The sequence below is a fragment of the Notolepis coatsorum genome (assembly GCF_963971535.1).
Source record: "Notolepis coatsorum genome assembly, chromosome: 11".
Lineage (NCBI taxonomy): Eukaryota > Metazoa > Chordata > Actinopteri > Aulopiformes > Paralepididae > Notolepis > Notolepis coatsorum.
Genome location: NC_140175.1, coordinates 106,355,198 through 106,376,630, shown reverse-complemented (window position 1 = coordinate 106,376,630; position 21,433 = coordinate 106,355,198). Strand labels below are relative to the sequence as shown.

The 21,433-nt window shown below is 45.6% G+C and overlaps 1 protein-coding gene across 1 annotated transcript in view; it reads left to right on the top strand.

Annotated features, from left to right (window-relative positions):
- The window catches only part of phf24 (PHD finger protein 24), a gene marked incomplete at its 3' end in the record, with an annotated part of 97,661 nt that overhangs the window by 30,249 nt on the left and 45,979 nt on the right, over positions 1 to 21,433 (top strand). The window contains 1 exon segment of the mRNA XM_084325214.1: positions 8,048 to 8,126. Within this exon segment, the coding sequence (XP_084181340.1) occupies positions 8,048 to 8,126 (79 nt within the window).

Here is a 21,433-nt window from a genome sequence, read left to right as displayed (position 1 = left end):
AATGTATATATATAAATATAAATTATATATATAATATAATATATAAAATGGATAGTGTATGTATATTTGATAGTGGTATTGATATATTAATATGTATATTGATATTAATATTGATTGATTGATTGATTGGTATTGATATTAATATATATTGTATATTAATATTATGATTAATGTGTATGCACTGCATTTTGTTCTGTTTCACAGGTTTTTGACCTATGGTAAGCCTGTGGTCAACTGTGGGAATTATAAAGGTTGTATTGTGGAGAAAACATCTCAACTAGTTTGTTCAAATAAAGAAACTCTAATGACTAACCATTGAGTCATCCATTGTGTGGTGCCTGTCAGCCCTTTCGGAGGGATTCAAATAGAACATTTTTGAAAGATCCGAACAGTCAAAAACCAATTGACGCAGTCAACCAAGTGACGCAGTCAACCAAGTGACGCAGTCAAAAACCAAGTGACGCAGTCAACCAAGTGACGCAGTCAAAAACCAAGTGACGCAGTCAACCAAGTGACGCAGTCAAAAACCAAGTGATGCAGTCAACCAAGTGACGCAGTCAAAAACCAAGTGACGCAGTCAACCAAGTGACGCAGTCAACCAAGTGACGCAGTCAACCAAGTGACGCAGTCAAAAACCAAGTGACACAGTCAACCAAGTGACGCAGTCAAAAACCAAGTGACGCAGTCAACCAAGTGACGCAGTCAAAAACCAAGTGACGCAGTCAACCAAGTGACGCAGTCAAAAACCAAGTGACACAGTCAACCAAGTGACGCAGTCAAAAACCAAGTGACACAGTCAACCAAGTGACGCAGTCAAAAACCAAGTGACGCAGTCAACCAAGTGACGCAGTCAAAAACCAAGTGACGCAGTCAACCAAGTGACGCAGTCAACCAAGTGACGCAGTCAAAAACCAAGTGACGCAGTCAACCAAGTGACGCAGTCAAAAACCAAGTGACGCAGTCAACCAAGTGATGCAGTCAAAAACCAAGTGACGCAGTCAAAAACCATGGTTCAGTTATAAACCAGGAAAGGTTTTAAGTCATAAACCAATGTGACAACCAGTGTGCGATCCATAGCAAGATCTTTGGGTGAGCCCGCGTCGGGGGGGGGGGGGGGGGGGGGGGGGGGGTGCGCGGCGCGCCTCTCAGCGAGGAGTGCTCAGGACAACTCACTTACCGTCCGGCCGTCTGGACGGGGCTTCCACAGCACATTCCATGATAAAAAAAAATATCTATTTAGTTAGATAGAGATGATTATCTCTCAGACTCCTGACTTACTAACAATATGAAATACTCCTGGTCCCAAGCATTATTTTCTCGACTGACGGAGGACGTGGTGGTGGTGGGGTGGTTATATTCAGCTTCAGCATCTTCATCTTCTGTTGAGCTGTTACCCAAATTACCCCCATCTCCAGCTTCTTCGGCGCCGGCACCGTCACCGATCGTTGTAATATTAATAATAGTCCCCACGGCCACCGGAGCAGCACCAGCCGCAGGTGTAATTGCGCCTGTAGATGATCCGATTCCCGCCTCCTGCTGCTCTGTCAGCTTCACTGTCTTCGTGAAACCAAAATTGGTTAGGCTTACTTGTTTTCGTTTAGACATTTTACTGGCTGTCAAAACGATCACTGTCTGTGTCAACAAGTAACAGCCACAGCACAGGTTACATACGGGTCAAGTTTGATGTGTGCCGACAGTGCCGTGCAGGCTGTAGCGCCGCCGCACACCGAATGGTAATTGCAAGAATAGCATGCATGTTGCCATATTACGTGTGAATTAGTGCGCAAATCATTAATCATACATCCAAAATAGCATACGTTTATTATTATACACGATGATGATACAGAAAATTACAGAAAAATGAGAAATGCATGGCAAAAGTAGCATTTATTTTCAGTAATTTAGAGACCCCCCAAAAAATCGCAAATCAAGTTTGCAGGGGAGCTGATGTCTGATCTAGGGGAGCTATAGCTCCCCGGGCTCCCCTCCTGGATCGCACCCTGGTGACAACCAAACCACTGGTCCAACCAAGAAACCATTGGTTCTCATAAACCAAGGCCCGGCTTTCAAGAGAGTAGGCCGGATGACCTTGAAGCAAGGACCAAAATAATTAATTAAAGAGACTCAATGCTTAACCCATCTGACTGTTAGCTAACAGCCCATTCATACTGCCCCCTGTACATCTGCTAAACCTACTAGCCGAAGACAAAGAGCTAACGCCAATAAAAGGGAACAGTCGGAAAACAAGACTATTAAGCCCAGTTGGGAGAAAAGCTCAAGTCAACAACGGTCGAAGAAGGAAAAGTTAGCAAGATGGCAGCGACAGAGGAAGAGCTGGAGAAGCTGAAGCAGAGGCGTTCAGCAGCCCAGTTTGCTTTTGCCAGAAGAGCCAACCATCTCACCTCCAGGGCTCACGCACTAAATGAAAGTGAACTGAGAGGTGCATGGTCGAACTTCAAAATGGAGCATGCCAGAGTCGCAGATGCTGGTTCTGATTATGGCACGGCCCTGAGAGAAGCGGACGATGAAGAGACCACAAAGAAGGTGGTGCAAGTCGATGAGAAAATGGCGGAGTGCGACCGTACGTTTGATGGAATTAATGACATCGTCGTAAAGAGCTTCTGGACCAGGTTTGCTGAATGGGACATTGCTACCCTCTCTAAAGGGGCTGAAGCAGCATTGGACGAGGCCGAGGCAACTGACCTTAAGAAGATGACTAGGAGGGAGCGCGAATGGAAGATTGAACTGGTGAATAAAATGCTGAATCGGGAGATTGGCGAGCTCTACAAAGCTGTGAGTGAGTGGACAGACCTGATTCCAGTAACTAATTTAATGGAGTCAAGGGACCGTAGCAAGGAGCTAAAGCTACGACATGAGACACTGTGGGAGGAATGGTCGCGGCGAGACTGGGACCAGCCCGACAACGACGACGGCCTGCGAGAACAGGTAAAGCCTGAAGGCGAAGAGCACGGCGATAAACAAGCAGCAACGACCGGTGCTCACCCAGACCCTGATCAGTTCTCCCTTGTAGTCACTCAAACCCCTGTAGTCACTCAAACCCCTGTAGGCGGCGTCCAGCCTAGCTTGCCCAGCATGGCCCCCAGTCTCAACTATGGTGCACTTCTGAATGCCATGAGCACACCATATGACATCTTCCACGCACCGCAAGGTGGTTCCGGCACATATCCCGGTGCTTACAACTCCAGGCCCCTGACTACTCTAAACTTCTCCCTCAAACCGTGGGTCTTGTCAGCCCAAAGTGGGAGGTCTGGAACTGTGGACAGCTCCAGTAACCCAAAGACAACTGTGTCTGCACCCAAGACTCTGGTGTTATCCAACCAGATGCGGGATGAAGAAAGCAAAGCACTGGGAGTTGGCTATGAACCAGAGACTGACGAGCTTCGCATAATGACGTCCATCAATTTCTCGAGAAAGCGAGGCGAGATGAGTACTGGACTCGATCTGCGCCAAGAGGAAGTGAGAAGTAACACTCCAAACCCCTTGACCCGTCGAGTACTGCTAAGCCAGGTCGCTGGATTCTATGACCCCATGGGTCTTGCCACACCCGTAAAATGGAAAGAAGTGATGATCGTGAGAGACTCCTACCAAGAAGCGGGCAGAGGAAATCCCTACAAATCTGACATCGTCACAAGGGGAGCAACTCCAGAGGAGCATTATGAGTCAGAGTGGCAACGAGGCTCAAAGTTCTTGGGATGGCCTGAAGCTGAGTGGCCTGTCAAGATGGCCAGCAAAATTGTGACTAACGTCGCTGATGACATCCAAAGACTGCAGAGAAAAGCATCCTCAGCTGTAGTCACCAGGGCTCAATCACAAAAGCTCTCAGGCCCCAGCAACACTGACGTTGGTGCCGACTCGAGAGACTCTGCGCTGCAACCTCCGCTGAATGACCAAGGTCCAACTTCAGCAGCAGACAGGCCGAAGAGGAAACCACCCTGGGGTGTTGTTCTCGTGAGCCTCGTCGAGCCCAAATGGTTCGACAAGCCTGTCGCCCAGGTTCGACGAGCTGCGGAATCCTGGCTGAAGGCAAAAGACCAAGCAAACAGGCCAAAGAGGAAACCACCCTGGGGTGTTGCTCTCGTGAGCCTTGTCAAGCGCAAACGGTTCAGTAGCTTGACAAAGCTAGGTGGAACTGTTGCCTGGGTCCGACGAGCTGCGGAATCCTGGCTGAGCGCTAAATACCAAGCCTCAGATTCAGCAAAGTGGGAGGCAAGGGGACCAGAGCTCTCTGCAAGAGAGAGAATGGTGGCCTTCCAAGACTTGGCCCTTGCAGCCCAAGACGGCGTAAACTTTCAGGACACAACCCTGAACCGCCTTGTTGTGACCAGAGATGACAACACAGGACTCTTGCTTTGCGGCGGTAGAGTCCAATCATGGAGTGAAGACGGAACAGCTGTACCGTTAATCCCTTACAAATCATGGCTGGGGACCTTGCTGGCTAGAGAAGCTCATGAGGCCAATCATGAAGGCATTGCAGCCACGCTGCTGCGCACAAGAAGAAAGTCTTGGGTAGTACAAGGTCGCAGAACTGTCAAAAGGGTGGTCAACGAGTGCGTCCCTTGCAAGAAGCAGAGAGCCAAGCTATGCCGGCAAGTGATGGGAAACCTCCCTCCGGAGCGTACCAGCAGGGCAAACCCATTTGAGAATACCACACTGGACCTTTTCGGCCCCTTTGAGGTGAGGGACGCCGTCAAGAAAAGAACCAGGAAGAAGGTATGGGGAGTCGTGTATTGCTGCATGGCTTCCAGGGCCGTCCACGCTGACCTTGTTGACGACCAGTCTTCGGAGAGCTTTCTTCAGGCCTACTCCCGATTCACTGCTCTAAGGGGGCATCCCAGGAGGTTATGGTCGGACAGAGGCTCAAACTTTGTAGGCGCCAAGCCTGCCTTGAGAGAGTTGCACAGGCACCTAGCATGTGTGCAGAAGGCATCGGTCGAGAACGCAGCCGCCAATAATGGCACTGAGTGGCAGTGGGACTTCCATCCTGCGGATTCGCCCCACAGGAACGGAGCAGCAGAGGCAGCTGTTAAGCTCATAAAAAGAGCTCTCAACAGCCTCGACAGAACCACCGGTTGCTACACCTGGGGGGAGTTCCAGACCCTCCTCTACTCGGCAGCCAACTTAACCAACGAACGACCCATCGACGCCAAGGCACAGGAACAAGAGGACACAGTCGAGTACCTAACTCCTAACTCCCTTATCCTCGGGCGCACCGGACAAGGAGGAGACATGCAAGGGATTGATGTGGAAACTCATCCGTGGCGCAGGCTGAGGGCTGTCCAGGCTGGGGTGGACAAATTCTGGTCGAAATGGAGCGAACTGGCAGGGCCAAACTTGTTCATCCGCCATAAGTGGCACCGAGCAGAGAGGAGTGTCAAGGTTGGAGATGTGGTCTGGATCGCAGACCAGAATGCCTTAAGAGGACAGTTCCGGCTTGGCCGGATCGTCTTCACGTATCCAGACAAGAAGGGGGTGGTCCGTGACGCGGACGTCACAACCTGCCTAGGGTTTCCTGCCCCCCATGTATCCAGGCCCCGGGCAAAGGACTTTACCCTGCCCACAACCATCGTCCTTCGCAGGGATGTGCGGAGGCTGGTGGTCCTGATTCCGGTTGAAGACCAGCAGAAGAAGTCCTCACCATCGGGTACCCAAAAGACTTTGTGACTCCCTTTTGTTTAGTTAGCGGGTAACCCTGTGAGGCAACTGAGTGGTTCAAGGGCAAACCTACACTCAGTAGGAGGAAAGGTGGTGGGGCCCACCTCCTTAGTTAGTTTGTGTTCATGATGCGGGTTGTGTTCACAATGTCCCACTTACCTTTGAAGGACACTTAGTTAAAAGCACTTTAATGTAGATACTTACAACAGTTTGATTTAAGGCTGAGATGCCCATTAACACTCTAGTGACTTGTATTTATAGTGGCCTGTATTTTAGTGGCCTCCTTGGATTGTATCAGTCGGCCAAGTGGGAGGTGTCAAGACTTTTGGTTTATTTAATATAAGGATCAGATGTGTAAAGGGGTCTAAATAAGTTAACAGGTGTTTGTGATTGGGACTGAGCATGCGCAGTTCGCGCAGCTGCCTTTCAAATGGTGGCGGGCTGTCACTTCTCACTATAGCACTGACAGGATCACATCGCCCATTGGTAAGTGGACTTTATTAAGGGATTGCAATGTTAACTTGGCTGTGTCACATATGTACAATGTAATGTATCACGTTGGCTGCTGGCTGCTAATGCAGCCTGCGGATAATATTTGCATAGTGCACGGTGTTAGTGATGCTGGCTGAATGAATGAACGTTGTGTCTGAATGTTTGCCGCTAGCTTATGGCTAGGCTAACGCACCTCGCCGTAGGTGCAAAGCTGAACTAGTGTCCTGGTGGCTTTCCCGGTTTGTCACGGTGAGATTCATGTGGGGAACTTTGGTGTGAGCGTGTGTGTGCTTTGATGAGAACTGCTATCTTGTCCGTTGTGTGTGGGGAGCTTAGTGGCTCGTATCTCACGGAGGAGGAAGTAAACATTGCCATGCATTCTGGGAAATGAAGTCATTCTAGTTCTCCCTCCTCTCACCCACAATTAAAGGGGACATGACATACTGGTTTGATAGTGTATAGTGTAATGTATATATATAAATATAAATTATATATATAATATAATATATAAAATGGATAGTGTATGTATATTTGATAGTGGTATTGATATATTAATATGTATATTGATATTAATATTGATTGATTGATTGATTGGTATTGATATTAATATATATTGTATATTAATATTATGATTAATGTGTATGCACTGCATTTTGTTCTGTTTCACAGGTTTTTGACCTATGGTAAGCCTGTGGTCAACTGTGGGAATTATAAAGGTTGTATTGTGGAGAAAACATCTCAACTAGTTTGTTCAAATAAACAAACTCTAATGACTAACCATTGAGTCATCCATTGTGTGGTGCCTGTCAGCCCTTTCGGAGGGATTCAAATAGAACATTTTTGAAAGATCCGAACAACTATGGCCCATTTGACATCACCTATCTATCGTTCAATATGTGAAAAAGAATACATTTTTTCATCCATACGTTCCTGTGTGTTATACCGTGGTGAATATAAGTATGGTTTTAGAGCGGTCTGGGGTAATTCATGAAATGCATTGATGCAGTGATATGTACTATAAGCGTTGCCGTTTCTTGCCTGTACACGCTACTATTCCCAAATCAAATGTATATAATAGGTATTATGTTTCATCATGAATGCATGAAAGGGGGGGGGGGGTAGTTTCTGATTATTTGATTGCCAGTAACGGCATTCGTATAGAACGCTTATCAGCCCGATCGGTATAAAAACATTGCACGATCAAGCAAAAATGTACGTCAGATAGTCCTTACCTGTGATCGGGAGTATTCCAAAAATAATATTCCAATTGTTTGATCGCCATCTGGTACATCCGATGTCCATTTGGTCCACAACATAACCCACCACAACATATGGATCGGGGATATTTGACGCGCTTCAATGCAACCGAGAGGACCGCTCCACTCGCCCGACCCAGACAAGTGCGCCCGGACACATTTGACCATTGCACAGGCCAAGATATAAGGTTTCAAAGGGTGCTCGATACTGCCGCCTGGGAGGATGCGGCCGGTATTGCACTTTGGCATTCTCAGGATGATTCCCCATGTTAACCCCGAGTCTGTGTGCCTGTAATGAATAGAAATAGCAAATAAAAGATGTAATGTTCAAATAACGAGTATATTCGTTGTTGGCGTTCAAGTGATCGCGCCCAATAACGAGTATAATCGTTGTTACCGGGGAATGTGTTAAGAGGTATTCCCATATTGCCCCTGCCCTCCCACACTGCTTCTCCCCAGGTCAGTCTTAATTCAATGGTTATGGTTTATTGATTGGACTGTTGGAGGCTATAGCATTAACAGATATGAATTATTAAATGGAGGCTCTTACTAACAGTGTATCTATCACCCCTCTCTTTCTCCCTCTCCCTCTCTCTCTATCTCTCTCTTTCTCTCTCTCCTTCTAGGACAATCTGAACTTGCTGCTAACTGAGGAAGAGATGTACAGCCTAATGGAAACCTTTAAACAGTGCAAGATTATCCCAGGTGAGTTGCTCTGTTGTAACACAAGTAAACACAGAATAGCTGTTCCAACCCAAAGTGAATAGCTGTTCCAACCCAATCAAAGTGAATAGCTGTTCCAACCCAAAGTGAATAGCTGTTCCAACCCAATCAAAGTGAATAGCTGTTCCAACCCAAAGTGAATAGCTGTTCCAACCCAATCAAAGTGAATAGCTGTTCCAACCCAAAGTGAATAGCTGTTCCAACCCAATCAAAGTGAATAGCTGTTCCAACCCAAAGTGAATAGCTGTTCCAACCCAATCAAAGTGAATAGCTGTTCCAACCCAAAGTGAATAGCTGTTCCAACCCAATCAAAGTGAATAGCTGTTCCAACCCAAAGTGAATAGCTGTTCCAAACCAAAGTGAATAGCTGTTCCAACCCAAAGTGAATAGCTGTTCTAACCCAATCTAACCCGAACAGGCTGTCATCCCCACCTGCCTGAAGAAGTCCACTATTATCCCTGTACCCAAAAAATCCAAGCCTGCTTGCCTCAACGACTACCGCCCTGTAGCTCTCACCTCCATAGCCATGAAGTGCTTTGAGAAGCTAGTAAAGGGCTACATCTGCTCCTCCCTCCCCATCAACATGGACCCCCTGCAATTTGCATACCGCCCCAACAGGTCCACGGAGGACGCCATAGCCCATGTGCTGCACACAGCAGCATCACACCTGGACAAGAGGCAGGGGAACTATGTGAGAATGCTATTCATCGACTACAGCTCGGCATTCAATACCATAGTCCCCTCCATACTCATAGCCAAGCTCAGGGACCTGGGCTTGAACTATGACCTCTGCCAGTGGGTCTTGGACTTCCTGACTGGCAGACCCCAGGTGGTGAGAGCAGGCAACTGCACCTCCTCATCCATCACCCTCAACATAGGGGCCCCCCAGGGCTGTGTTCTGAGTCCCCTCCTCTACTCCCTGTACACACACGACTGTGTGGCTCAGCGGAGTAGCAATACAATCATCAAATTTGCTGACGACACAGTGGTGGTGGGCCTGATCTCTGCCAACGACGAGAGGGCCTACCTGGAAGAGGTCAAGGTCCTGGCGGGATGGTGCCAGGAAAACAGCCTCTCCCTGAACGTCAGCAAAACAAAGGAGATGATTGTGGACTTCAGGAGGTCGGGGGTCAAGGACTACAGCCCCCTCAGCATCGACGGGGCACCGGTTGAGAGAGTCAACAGCTTTAAGTACCTCGGAGCCTACATATCCGAGGACTTGACATGGACCACACACATTGACAGTGTTGTGAAGAAGGCACGACAACGCCTCTACTTCCTCAGGCGCCTAAGGAAGTTCCAAGTCAGTCAGAAGATCCTTAAGAACTTCTACTCATGTACAATAGAGAGCATCTTGACTGGCAACATCACCTCCTGGTTTGGGAATAGCACTGCACAAGACCGAAGCAGACTACAAAGAGTGACACGTTCAGCCGAACGCACAATTGGAGGGGGGCTCCCCACCCTCCAGAACATTTACAACAAGCGTTGCAAGGGCAAGGCTAAGAGAATCATTAAAGACTCCAGTCACCCGAACAACTGCCTCTTTGAACTGCTGCGGTCAGGCAAGCGATACCGGAGTCTCAAGGCGAGCACAGAAAGACTCAGAAGAAGCTTCTATCCCCAGGCCATCAGGCTGCTAAACGAACAATGAACACTACACAACAACAACCACCAAACGCACATAGCACACACATCCACACGCACACACTCACTTTAAACAAACACACTGTAGCACCCACTCCACACACTTTATAGCACACACCCACTTTAAACAAACACACTGTAGCACCCACTCCCCACACTTTATATTTATTGATGAAGGATTGCACTACAACTCGTACACCTTACTGTAAATTGTACCTAAATTGTACCTCATCCCATTTCTGCTTTGCACTATATAGTACTGTACATTAGTACACTGCATAGTATTGTATATTATATGGTAACTCAGTTACGTCTATTCTGCATCGAACATTGTACATATGTCTATACTGAACACTGTGACCTCATTTTCTACTTCTAAATTACATGCTATACTATGTTATTTGATACTATCTTGTCTAGCACAGTCTCTGGAGCGTAACAGTAAGAAGCATTTTGTATGAAAGTATTCTGTACTTCTGTATGACAACTATTAAAGAAACTTGAAACTTGAAACTTGAACCAATCAAAGTGAATAGCTGTTCCAAACCAATCGAGTTGGAGTGTGCTAACAATTGTCATTGTTTATATGCATACATCATGGAATCACCTAATTAGAGTATGTAGTAAAGTAGACTACTGGAATCACCACATTAGAATATACAGTAAGTTACTGGAGTCACCACATTAGAATATAGTAATATACAGTACGTTACTGTTACGGTTTGGCAGGTGTGTTGGACCCAGGTGCAGTGCAGAACAGAGAAGACGAGAGGCAGGTGTTGGTTTTCAAACAAAGAGCTACTCTTTTATTTGAGTAGTAGTCAGGGGGCCAATCCTGAAAAGAGCTTCCGTTAACACTTTTGCTGCCATGTTTGGGTAGAAGCTGTCAACATATTGTTTTGGTAAGAGGGGACCTATGTGAGATGTTCTAGGGTGGTTGACAAGTTTGGACAATTATTTTGTGACTTTTAGAGGCCATTTCAGGCAGATCTTTTAGATTGCCTGCTCGAAATGACATGCCCACAATAAATATAGAATATCTCCCCAATCACAAGGGCCATATAGATAATCCTGGTATCAAAATAAAGGTGACAGCAGTGGGATGGCTGCAGAAGTTTCAGGATGTAAATGGATGTTACTGTGTCAGAGAAAATAGAGCTATGTTAGACCATTGAGAAAAGTAAAAAATTCTATTTCCGCCTAAAAGAAAATGTGTTTTAGAGTGAATATCAGCTTGGAAACATGAGATAGTAGCCCAAGTAATTTAGGAATCATGATTCCAATGTATGCTAGGTACTTTTGCCAAGTTAGAGCACAGTAATTTGATACAGTGCAATACTACACAGGTTTGAATAATGTAATGTCCAAGCGGAAATCTATATGATTCTCGAGGTGACCTTTCGTGCTAATGCTTTTTGACTTTTTAATGTTGTATTTTGACAATACACTTGGATACCATGATAAGACAAAATATGTTTGTGGATTACTGAGGATCCTCTTCCCAGTAATGGAACCATTGTATGTATACAAAATATTACATAAAACATAAATAAAAACTAAAACAATAAAATGTATCCAGTGTTAGGGTCGGAAGGAACCAGAGCAGCTCAGGGGTTAGGCAGGTTCAAGCCAACAGTTTATTTGGAAGAGGGAGGAACATTTCTGGGACGTGTATGGTGCAACTGGAATTCTGGATATGAAATGTGTCCCTGACCATGTGTATGAGTGCAAAGCGTGTGTAGTGCATATTGTGTGCAGCATGGGAATGTTGGAAGTGTTGTTAGTGTGCGTGTAGGAGGCTAAGGCGTGAGCACAGGAGACGAGGTGTAGTCAAGGCAGCGTGGGGCACTAGAATCCTGGTGTCTACGAGGACGAGGACAGGCTCAGGAATCCAATGGGGCACAGGAGACACTGAGGAGGAAAGAGACACAAGGTCAGAATGGCACAACAACTGGATGCACAGCAAGATAATAAACTTGGTAAGTCTAGAATCTCAGGTACATAACGTTAGGACCTAGAAGGCACTTCAGGTTTGCTGGTTACAGACGGCGATCTGTACGCCCCTGTGCCCTCAGTGCACGTGCTGATGTGGAGGGCTGAGCATCGCACACTGAAGATTTAGTTGTTGATGTGCTTTTTTCTGACGGCCGCACCACAACATCCAGATCAAGATCGGTTTCTTCACCGTTAGTCTCTTGAATGTCATTGGAGTTCATGCACCACGCTGCACGAGCACATCCACACGCCCCACTGCAAGACAGTCCTCTTCTGCGACAGAGACACTGTCTGGTACTGCACTGACTTCCACTTTCCTTGCATCCACACACTGTCAGCTGTACGCATGTGGATTGTATAGGTTCCTTGGTAAGAAGCATGGGGACCAGCATACCATTCATCATCTGCCAACCATAATTGATTGGTGAGGTTGTGGATTGTCACTAGTGACTGTTTCCAAACCTTCGTTTGGTAGTGGGCCCTCTTGAGGTGCATTGACAATGCATCTTCTGTTGGTGGTAATGTATCAATATTGGCTTTAAGTTTTCGAAAGAGAGTGCAGCGAACTTCTTGTATCGAGTTGCTGGTTGACTTAAGGTCATAGAGCTTACATACGAACTGTTCTGCCAAGGATAGGGAAGTGGTACTTGGTACTTCATCCTCACCAAAGTTGTGGAGAAGATGCGGGTACTGCTGGAACACTTTCCATGCTGTCCTTTTTCCATTTCCAGTGAACTGGCTCGTAGTATCACATCCAGTGATGGCATGAAATGCCAACAGACCATCGAGCATCTCATTTGGTAGTGTGATTTGATGGACTTTGATGTAGCGTGGTTTCTTATCTGTTCCTGCTTTCATCCAAACTTCTTGGCTTAGTTGGTTTGCAAATACAAGTAGTAGCAGCAACACATCTGTGTCTCTGCACTGAATGATGAGCCTCTGAAACCCTTTCGTTGTTGCATCAGCTGAATGTAGTAGTATGCGTGTATCCGCTTTTTTTTTTTTAACTTACATTTTTATTTGCATTTTTGATTTACAAACATCTCAGACAATACAATTAAACAGACAGAAACAATAAAGAAAAAATTATAACATCAAAAAGAATAGTGATGCACCGATGTGAAAATGGTGGCCGATACCGATAACCGACATTAATATTGCTGTTCTGGCCGGCACCGACATCCACCGACATCTCTGCACAGAAAACACTTTTTTATGATAATCAAACAAAGAGCTACTTTCCAAAACGCATACTTTTTTTTTACTTTTGTAACTTATTTTCAGAAATTACTGATATTTTGAAACAATTTAAGGCCAAAACATGTAAAAAGAAAAAATAATATTAAATTTTAATAAAAAAAAAAAAAAAAAATTATATCGGCCCATATCGGCCCTATCTTGATATCGGGCCGATACCGATGTGTAAAAAAAACGGCCATATCGGCCGATATTATGTCAGCGGCCAATATATCGTGCATCACTAAAAAAGAAAACAAAAATAAAATAAATGTATCCGCTTCTTCATGTGTAGCTTGTAGGGGAGATGCATCAATCCCAGCTGCTGATGTGACTTTTTCAGGATCCTCAAACCCTCCACTGATGACAATTTCCTCATCATAAAGCTGCACATGATTCTCAAGCTCAGTTGATAGAAAATGGGTAAGGTTTCGCTGAGTAGTGCTGCGTTTGGTTCTTGTTCCACTCTTGATGGAGTTTTGTTGGTACCGATCAAACACTGTATCCACTCTGGTGACATTCCCATGTAGATTAGATGCGACTCTGTGCGAACACATCTGCATATTCACCAAAGTTTGATGTATTTTGAGGTTTTCCCATGGCTCTTACTAAGGCCATTCCATCAATGATGGTCTGTTTCCTTTGCACCAGCTTGTAGTATGGTGGCTAAGTCAGCTTTGTTTGTAGGCCTGAGCACTGAATCTGTTGTGGCAAGTGACAGGGGGACTGCACACAGCTCTTTTTGGAGAAGATCATCCATGTAGACCTCTCTGCCACTCTCCATGGATACAATGATGCGGCGAAAAATATCCCTGTCAGGCTTCACACACTTGGATCTGAGTTGTTCAAGCTTGGTATCTGTGCTGTATAGGCTTGAGAATGTTTTCGGTTTTCTCTTGGTGAGACTGGCGTGGAAGTCTGTGTTCGTTGTGCCCAGTCGGTTTTTCACCAACTCAGTGATTGTTTTTTTGCCAGACTCTGCAGCATGTGTAAGGTCATTCCGTATCTCTTCTGAGGCAACATCACCAGTTGTCAGGGACACTAAATCATACATAGCTCTTGTTGGAAGACGTATCTCTGGAACTGATCAACAAGTTGAATGACATTGTGATTATCCCTCTTGATTCTTGATTGAAGGCAGTCTGTGCGTCTCCTCATCATCGTTGTCATCATGTGTCAGTCCAAACAGGGATCTGGTATCCTCTGCCAAGGATGCATGTTCATTGTAGGTGATTGACCAACGGTTTCTTGCTCTATCATTTCTAGTGATGCCTATCAATCCTCCAGCAACCTTTAAAAAAAAAATTGTGATCTACTTTTTCTCCCCATTTTTCTATTTTTCTCCCTTCCCCAATTTCGTATTGTCCAATTCTACCCTCCCCTGTCTCAAACACTGTTAGGCCATGCCTCCCACAAGCCGGCTGCAATGTGGACGATGCCTTGCATCACGTGTCCCCTCCGGTACTCGAGGAGGCAGCCGTCGCATCTTTTCACCTGCACAGCGCGATCTCTCAGCGGCGAGGGTCTGCGTGGGAGGGACACGCCGCCCCGTCGCTTCCTGATTCTACTGCGCAGGCGCACCAACCGACCTGTAGGAGTCGCTGTCCACAACATCCGATCCCCACCCACCAGCTTCCCACCCCCTAATACTGCCAATTGTATTAGTATGAACGACCAGCCAAGCTGGTAGCAACGGAGAGAGCTGGGCTCGAACCCAGCATCTCCTGCGTTGGTGGCGAGCGCCTTGCCCACTGCGCCACCTAGCCGCCCCCCTTTCCCGTTTTATTGATGTGTTCAAGGCGAAGGTCGAAAGGCACCTCGTTGAAGCTGTGTTTGGTCTCCTTGGCTACAGAATCACCCTCTAGGAAGCCCTGGTAGACCTCTGGTGCTGTCTGTGCCAGCTGTTCCATGTCTGCTATGAACACAGCACCCCATCTTGTGTAATGGGTGTGTTCATATGCAGCAAACCAAGGCATCATGCTCTTGAAGGCTGACATGTACAGGTTCCAATCACCACATCTCAGTGCCCGGGTGAACGCAAGGAGAATAGACACAAGGTACATGTACTGTCTCCAGAAGGTAAAGGTTGGCTTGTCTTCATTGGCCTAGTTAAGATCATACTTTCACAGGATATATTGAGGGATACTATTACAAAATTGTTAGAAATTACAGAGCAAATTGTCACTAATTTGGCAGCATTGTGAAAAAAGGTCAGATTTGACCACTTACTTACTTACATACAATGATTAAATTACCCAAAAAAAATTATTTTCAAAGTTGTCAACATAGCTAAGCCATATGTCAAGGGGTTAAACATGAATACTGGATAGGTTGACAGCTTCTACCCAAAAGCGATTACTTAAGTTGCAATATCAGTGTTGGCCCCCTGACTATAGATCAATGAACACGCATACGATGGCGGATAAACAAAAGGGGAGAAGTCTCCGTCTCCAAAACACGTTAAATAATAATAATAATAATAATACACAAAGTAATCTACACAGTAAACTGGGGGAAACAAAGGGGAGAAAGCAAGGTCTCCAAAACACGTTAAATGATTAACACGTGAAACGACGGAGCTGCATACACACGCAGTAAGATACACTTTCAACTGTGAATTCACTTTTGTTGAATTCAAACGGCAATCGAAATAACATGACAACTAGCAATACATAGAGAACACACTTATCCTCCGTGGCAAGGAGTGATAAGGCTTACACAGGTAGGTATTACTCACAGACAGTTTGGTGATCGACTGACAGGGTTTGTGTGACACAGGGGAGAATATGAAGGGACATTAACGAGCCACACCAGGTACCAATGAGTGTAATTAAGACAGGTAGACATGGCAATTACCCACCAGGTAACGCTAGAGCAGGGATCGGCAATAGGCGGCCCGTGGGCCGAAATGGGCCCGCCAGCAATAATTTCTGGCCCGTCAGGTTATTTTGAGAATATGATGTTTATTTTACATGCAGGAAATATTCACTCGTCGTGTCGCCAGAGTGTCTTTGTGAAGCTGTATATATCTATTCATCATATCTATGGCTGTCACTATAGCCAATTGAAATGCTAGAAATGGTCACGTGGACTGGGAGAACCAATGGAATTTCACTTTCACTTCCGCGTTTGGGATGCCATCATGCGCGCGAACGTTTGCAAAAACAAAACAAACGTCTTTGGATAACCTCTTTGCAACGGGGAAATGAAATACCAACTGATGAGCCAGAAGAGGAGCCTACGACCTATAAAGCTTCTTTTAATAAACAGGAGTCATACTTAACTTTGACATGTTTCAAACATTGGCTTTTGGAGGACCGAAACAATAATAAGCAACCGGTGACTCTCGCGTGTTGACATGGCAACACGAGGCAATGAAGCAAGCAACTGTGTTCAAGTTGGGTGGACATTGGGTGGGCATTCAACGCGAGTGGACATTTGACATGTTTCAAACATGAGCATGGATTTTGGAGGACCGAAGCAAAAACAATAATAAGCCCAGGGCAGGGCTGCCTGCATTATGGTGAGTGTTGTGTTTTAATAATAATAATACATTCGATGTATAATACACCCGCCGTGGTGCTTCAAATCAAATGCACCCTACTGATCTGTTCATGTGTTATAATAATAATAATAATAATAATACATTCAATGTATAATACACCCGCCGTGGTGCTTCAAATCAAATGCACCCTACTGATCTGTTCATGTGTTATACTAATAATAATACATTCGATTTATAATGCGAGCACCTGCATTAAAATCAAATGACTGATCTGTTCATGTGTTATGCACTGTGTGAGAGGCACTTTATAATAGAAAAAAGACAGTGCAAACATGTATATGTCGTTTTTTTTGATAGAGTTAAAACATTTTCACTATCATTGGCCCGCCACACAATGTGTTGTGAAGGATCAGATTAAACCGAATATGTATATTTATTTATATATATATATTTAATTGTATTTGTATATCGTTTGATATCCCCTGTATATTCCTTGTACAATATGCATTGAATATCCCCGTTTCTACTAAACAGCCCATAATAGTTTCATTCTACCATTGGACGAGAACCTGGCGCCAGGTTGCCATACCCCTAGGTCCAAGTTCAATCGTGCTGCCTAACATGTCGAGGCAACCCCCGGTTCCGCGCAGTAATATGTCGGGCGAAATACGAATGGTACTATTTGTTCATAGCGCATATATATATGGCGCCAGTAAAGTAGAACTTCCTTTTAGTCCAGTTCTTTACCCTCCAACAGAGTGACAGACGCAAAAGCCTCCCCACGACGCACGTGCGGTGTAGTAAGGCCTACTTGGCCCAGAATAGGCATTGAGATATCGTGTAGATTAATAGTTGAATGGTCATAGTTTGGCACCATACCGTCGAGTTGGACGTATTCTATTAAGCTAATAGTAGTCTATTTATGTATGGTGCATCGTTCGGTTAGAGTTCTACAGTTATCAGTACCCCCATCGTTCCTGACGTTATCTGGACGCTTAACCAGGCTGGTCAGACCCCTAGTGGTGATTGCATCCGAGGAGCTCCGGGCCAAGAGCGACTGGACCTGTATATTGGATTACTCTACCCAGACGACGGCGAGCCTTCCACGGCTTGGATTATGCTTTGTGTGCTTTGATTATTCCATGGATAAAGGCCAACACTGCTGAGTGTTGGAATTACCCCCCGGAGAGGACTCCAGGTGAGACGGCGCTCTACACGTGAGGTCGCCTCACGTCTCTCCGTTGTGGACCGGCAGATACCGTTCCACAGAGGGTCCAGCTGTATTCGTCTGCGGCCCGAGGTTCTGTGGGCACCGTGTCCAAGACTTTGGATTCTCCCAAGACACCGTCGGCCAGATGGGATACCGCCAGCGACTTCTCTAACCCACCCCTCCTACTGTCTTACAACCAGCGGGACCCCCCCCCCCCTTAGTGTATCCAGCTATAATCATTTAAGTACCATCGCTATCGTTTTCCTAAATATTCCAGGTTGTATACTTACTCCCTGCGCAACCAGAGATTGGACATTCAATGTTGATTTACCTACGAATACTCATTTGCCATAAAAGTGCATATTCCATATTTCAAATCATAAATGTAATTAAGTGATCGTTGTATACACCCTTTGCTGTATTAAACCTTCGATTTGGTACATTTGTGTGGATTCGTTTCATCAGGTGGGAAAGTGTTCATCATACTTATATCTTGTACTGGGTGGCCAGAAGTTAAAGTACATGAGGTAGTGGTATTAAATATCATATCTAACAATACAGTCAGGGAATTGTACCCCTCAGTTACACAATGGCTTGGGGAAAATTTGGCCCGTGGGCAAACCTAATTGCCGACCCCTGCGCTAGAGGCTCGCTCACTGAGCAGAGCGAACCCCAAACATTACAAGTTACTGGAATCACCTAATTAGAATATACAGTAACTTACTGGAATCACCTAATTAGAATATACAGTAACTTACTGGAATCACCTAATTAGAATATACAGTAACTTACTGGAATCACCTAATTAGAATATACAGTAACTTACTGGAATCATCTAATTAGAATATACAGTAACTTACTGGAATCACCTAATTAGAGTATACAGTAACTTACTGGAATCATCTAATTAGAGTATACAGTAAATTACTGGAATCATCTACTGTAATTAGAGTATACAGTAAGTTACTGGAATCACCTAATTAGAGTATACAGTAAATTACTGGAATCACCTAATTAGAGTATACAGTAACTTACTGGAATAATCGAATTAGAGTATACAGTAAATTACTGGAATCGTCTACTGTAATTAGAGTATACAGTAAGTTACTGGAATCACCTCATTAGACGATACCTCATACCGGCGAGGTGGTGCTCCATCATCAACCTCCTGCTCAACACCTCCAAAACCACAGAAATAGCCATCGATTTCAGATCTGCCAAAAAAACACACAAACTCCCACTATCAATCTCTGACCAATCCATAACCCTGACGGACTCACTCAAATTCCTCGGCACCCACATCAACAATAACTTAAAATGGGACACCAACATCACCTCCATCGCGAAAAAGGCCCAGCAGCGCCTGTACTTCCTAAACCCAAAGCATACTCACCTCATCAATCATAGTCTGGTACGGTTCTGCACAAAAACACTCCATTCAAAAACATCAGCGCATCATAAACAAGGCCTCCAAAATCACAGGATGTGACCTTCCCTCCCTGGACTCCATCTTCACCTCCTGCACAACCACCCGCGGCAGAAAAATAGCAAAGGACCCCTCACACCCCCTGGTTCAGCCCCTGCCCTCAGGTAGGCGCTTCAAGTCCATCCTCTCAAAAACCACCCGCTTCAAGGACAGCTTCTTTCCAACCACCATTCGGACCCTGAACTCCCTTGGCCCCCCTCTCCCCCTCTTACACTAACCAAGCTCCTGACCTGATGGACTACTAGACTCTTCCGTGTGCTACTGTATGTTGTGCTGTGTCGTGCTGTGCTGTATTCATGTATTTATTGTGTCATGTTGTGCTGTAGCACTATGTATCCATTGCTGGGAAGACATGTATCTATGTTCCAGTTGTATGTACTGTAGAACTGTAATACACTCTGTACCCATCACAAATACCACCAACCTGGTTGTGTGGCAATAAAGGAATCTTGTATCTTGCATCTTGTATCTTGTAGAGTATACAGTAAGTTACTGGACTCATCTAATTTGCGTATACAGTAGGCTACTAGAATCACCTAGCGGGTTAAGTGTCTTGCTCAAGGAGGAGCCGGAATCTAACCAGACAGATTCCGATTACCAGACGACCGCTGCTCCACCTCCTGAGCCGCCTGTCACCCACCTTTGTTTTCAAAAAGCACATAAGCCTGTTATTATTTTCCAAAGGAGCCTTTTCAGGGGGGGGACTTATTATTTCAGTTCAAGGGTCCCTGACTCCAATTTAGCTGAAGCTGCTTTCATAAATGGGGTAATATATTCTATTCTCCTGGACGTGAACAGATGGTTGTCCTCAGGCCCGGACCTGCCACAGCGTCTGTTATTACTAACCGGGGTCCGGCTGACAGGCAGGCGGTCCATGGGAGGAGAGGCCTCGGCTTTGTCAAGAAAGTAATCACCAGGAGCGAAGTATATCTGGACGCCTCGCTGCTGGTTCATTAGCAGCACAGGGTGTGATGAAGGGCCATTCAGCCACCACACTGAGACCAGGGGGAAGCAGCAGGCTATGACCACCATGACATGTTTTAATGAAACCCTGTGTGCTGGTCTGTTTAACCCCTGTGTTCTGGTCTGTTTAACCCCTGTGTTCTGGTCGGTTTAACCCCTGTGTTCTGGTCTGTTTAACCCCTGTGTTCTGGTCTGTTTAACCCCTGTGTTCTGGTCTGTTTAACCCCTGTGTGCTGGTCTGTTTAACCCCTGTGTTCTGGTCTGTTTAACCCCTGTGTGCTGGTCTGTTTAACCCCTGTGTTCTGGTCTGTTTAACCCCTGTGTTCTGGTCTGTTTAACCCCTGTGTTCTGGTCTGTTTAACCCCTGTGTTCTGGTCTCATGTGGAGGAGAACACCACACAGGGGTTAAAGGAGAACACCACACAAGGGTTAAAGGAGAACACCACACCAGGGTTAAAGGAGAACACCACACCAGGGTTAAAGGAGAACACCACACAAGGGTTAAAGGAGAACACCACACCAGGGTTAAAGGAGAACACCACACCAGGGTTAAAGGAGAACACCACACAAGGGTTAAAGGAGAACACCACACAGGGGTTAAAGGAGAACACCACACCAGGGATAAAGGAGAACACCACACCAGGGTTAAAGGAGAACACCACACAATGGTTAAAGGAGAACACCACACCAGGGTTAAAGGAGAACACCACACCAGGGTTAAAGGAGAACACCACACCAGGGTTAAAGGAGAACACCACACCAGGGATAAAGGAGAACACCACACCAGGGTTAAAGGAGAACACCACACCAGGGTTAAAGGAGAACACCACACACGGGTTAAAGGAGAACACCACACAGGGGTTAAAGGAGAACACCACACCAGGGTTAAAGGAGAACACCACACCAGGGTTAAAGGAGAACACCACACCAGGGTTAAAGGAGAACACCACACAAGGGTTAAAGGAGAACACCACACAAGGGGTTAAAGGAGAACACCACATTCTAATGTAGAGCAATCATCTTTTAAATAGCATACATCCACAGAGAGCGTTTGGAAAGGTGCAGAATAAAAATATGCTTCCCCCTCCAAATTAAATATTGATTCAATTTATCATTTCAATCTTTTTTGCAGGTCCAAAATTAATGTTGTTGTTTACATGTTGCAGGCATGTATCCCCTCCCTACTTCCTCCCTAGAGTCCTGTCTGGTGTATAACCTGGTGTGTTATCTTGGTGTGTTATCTTGGT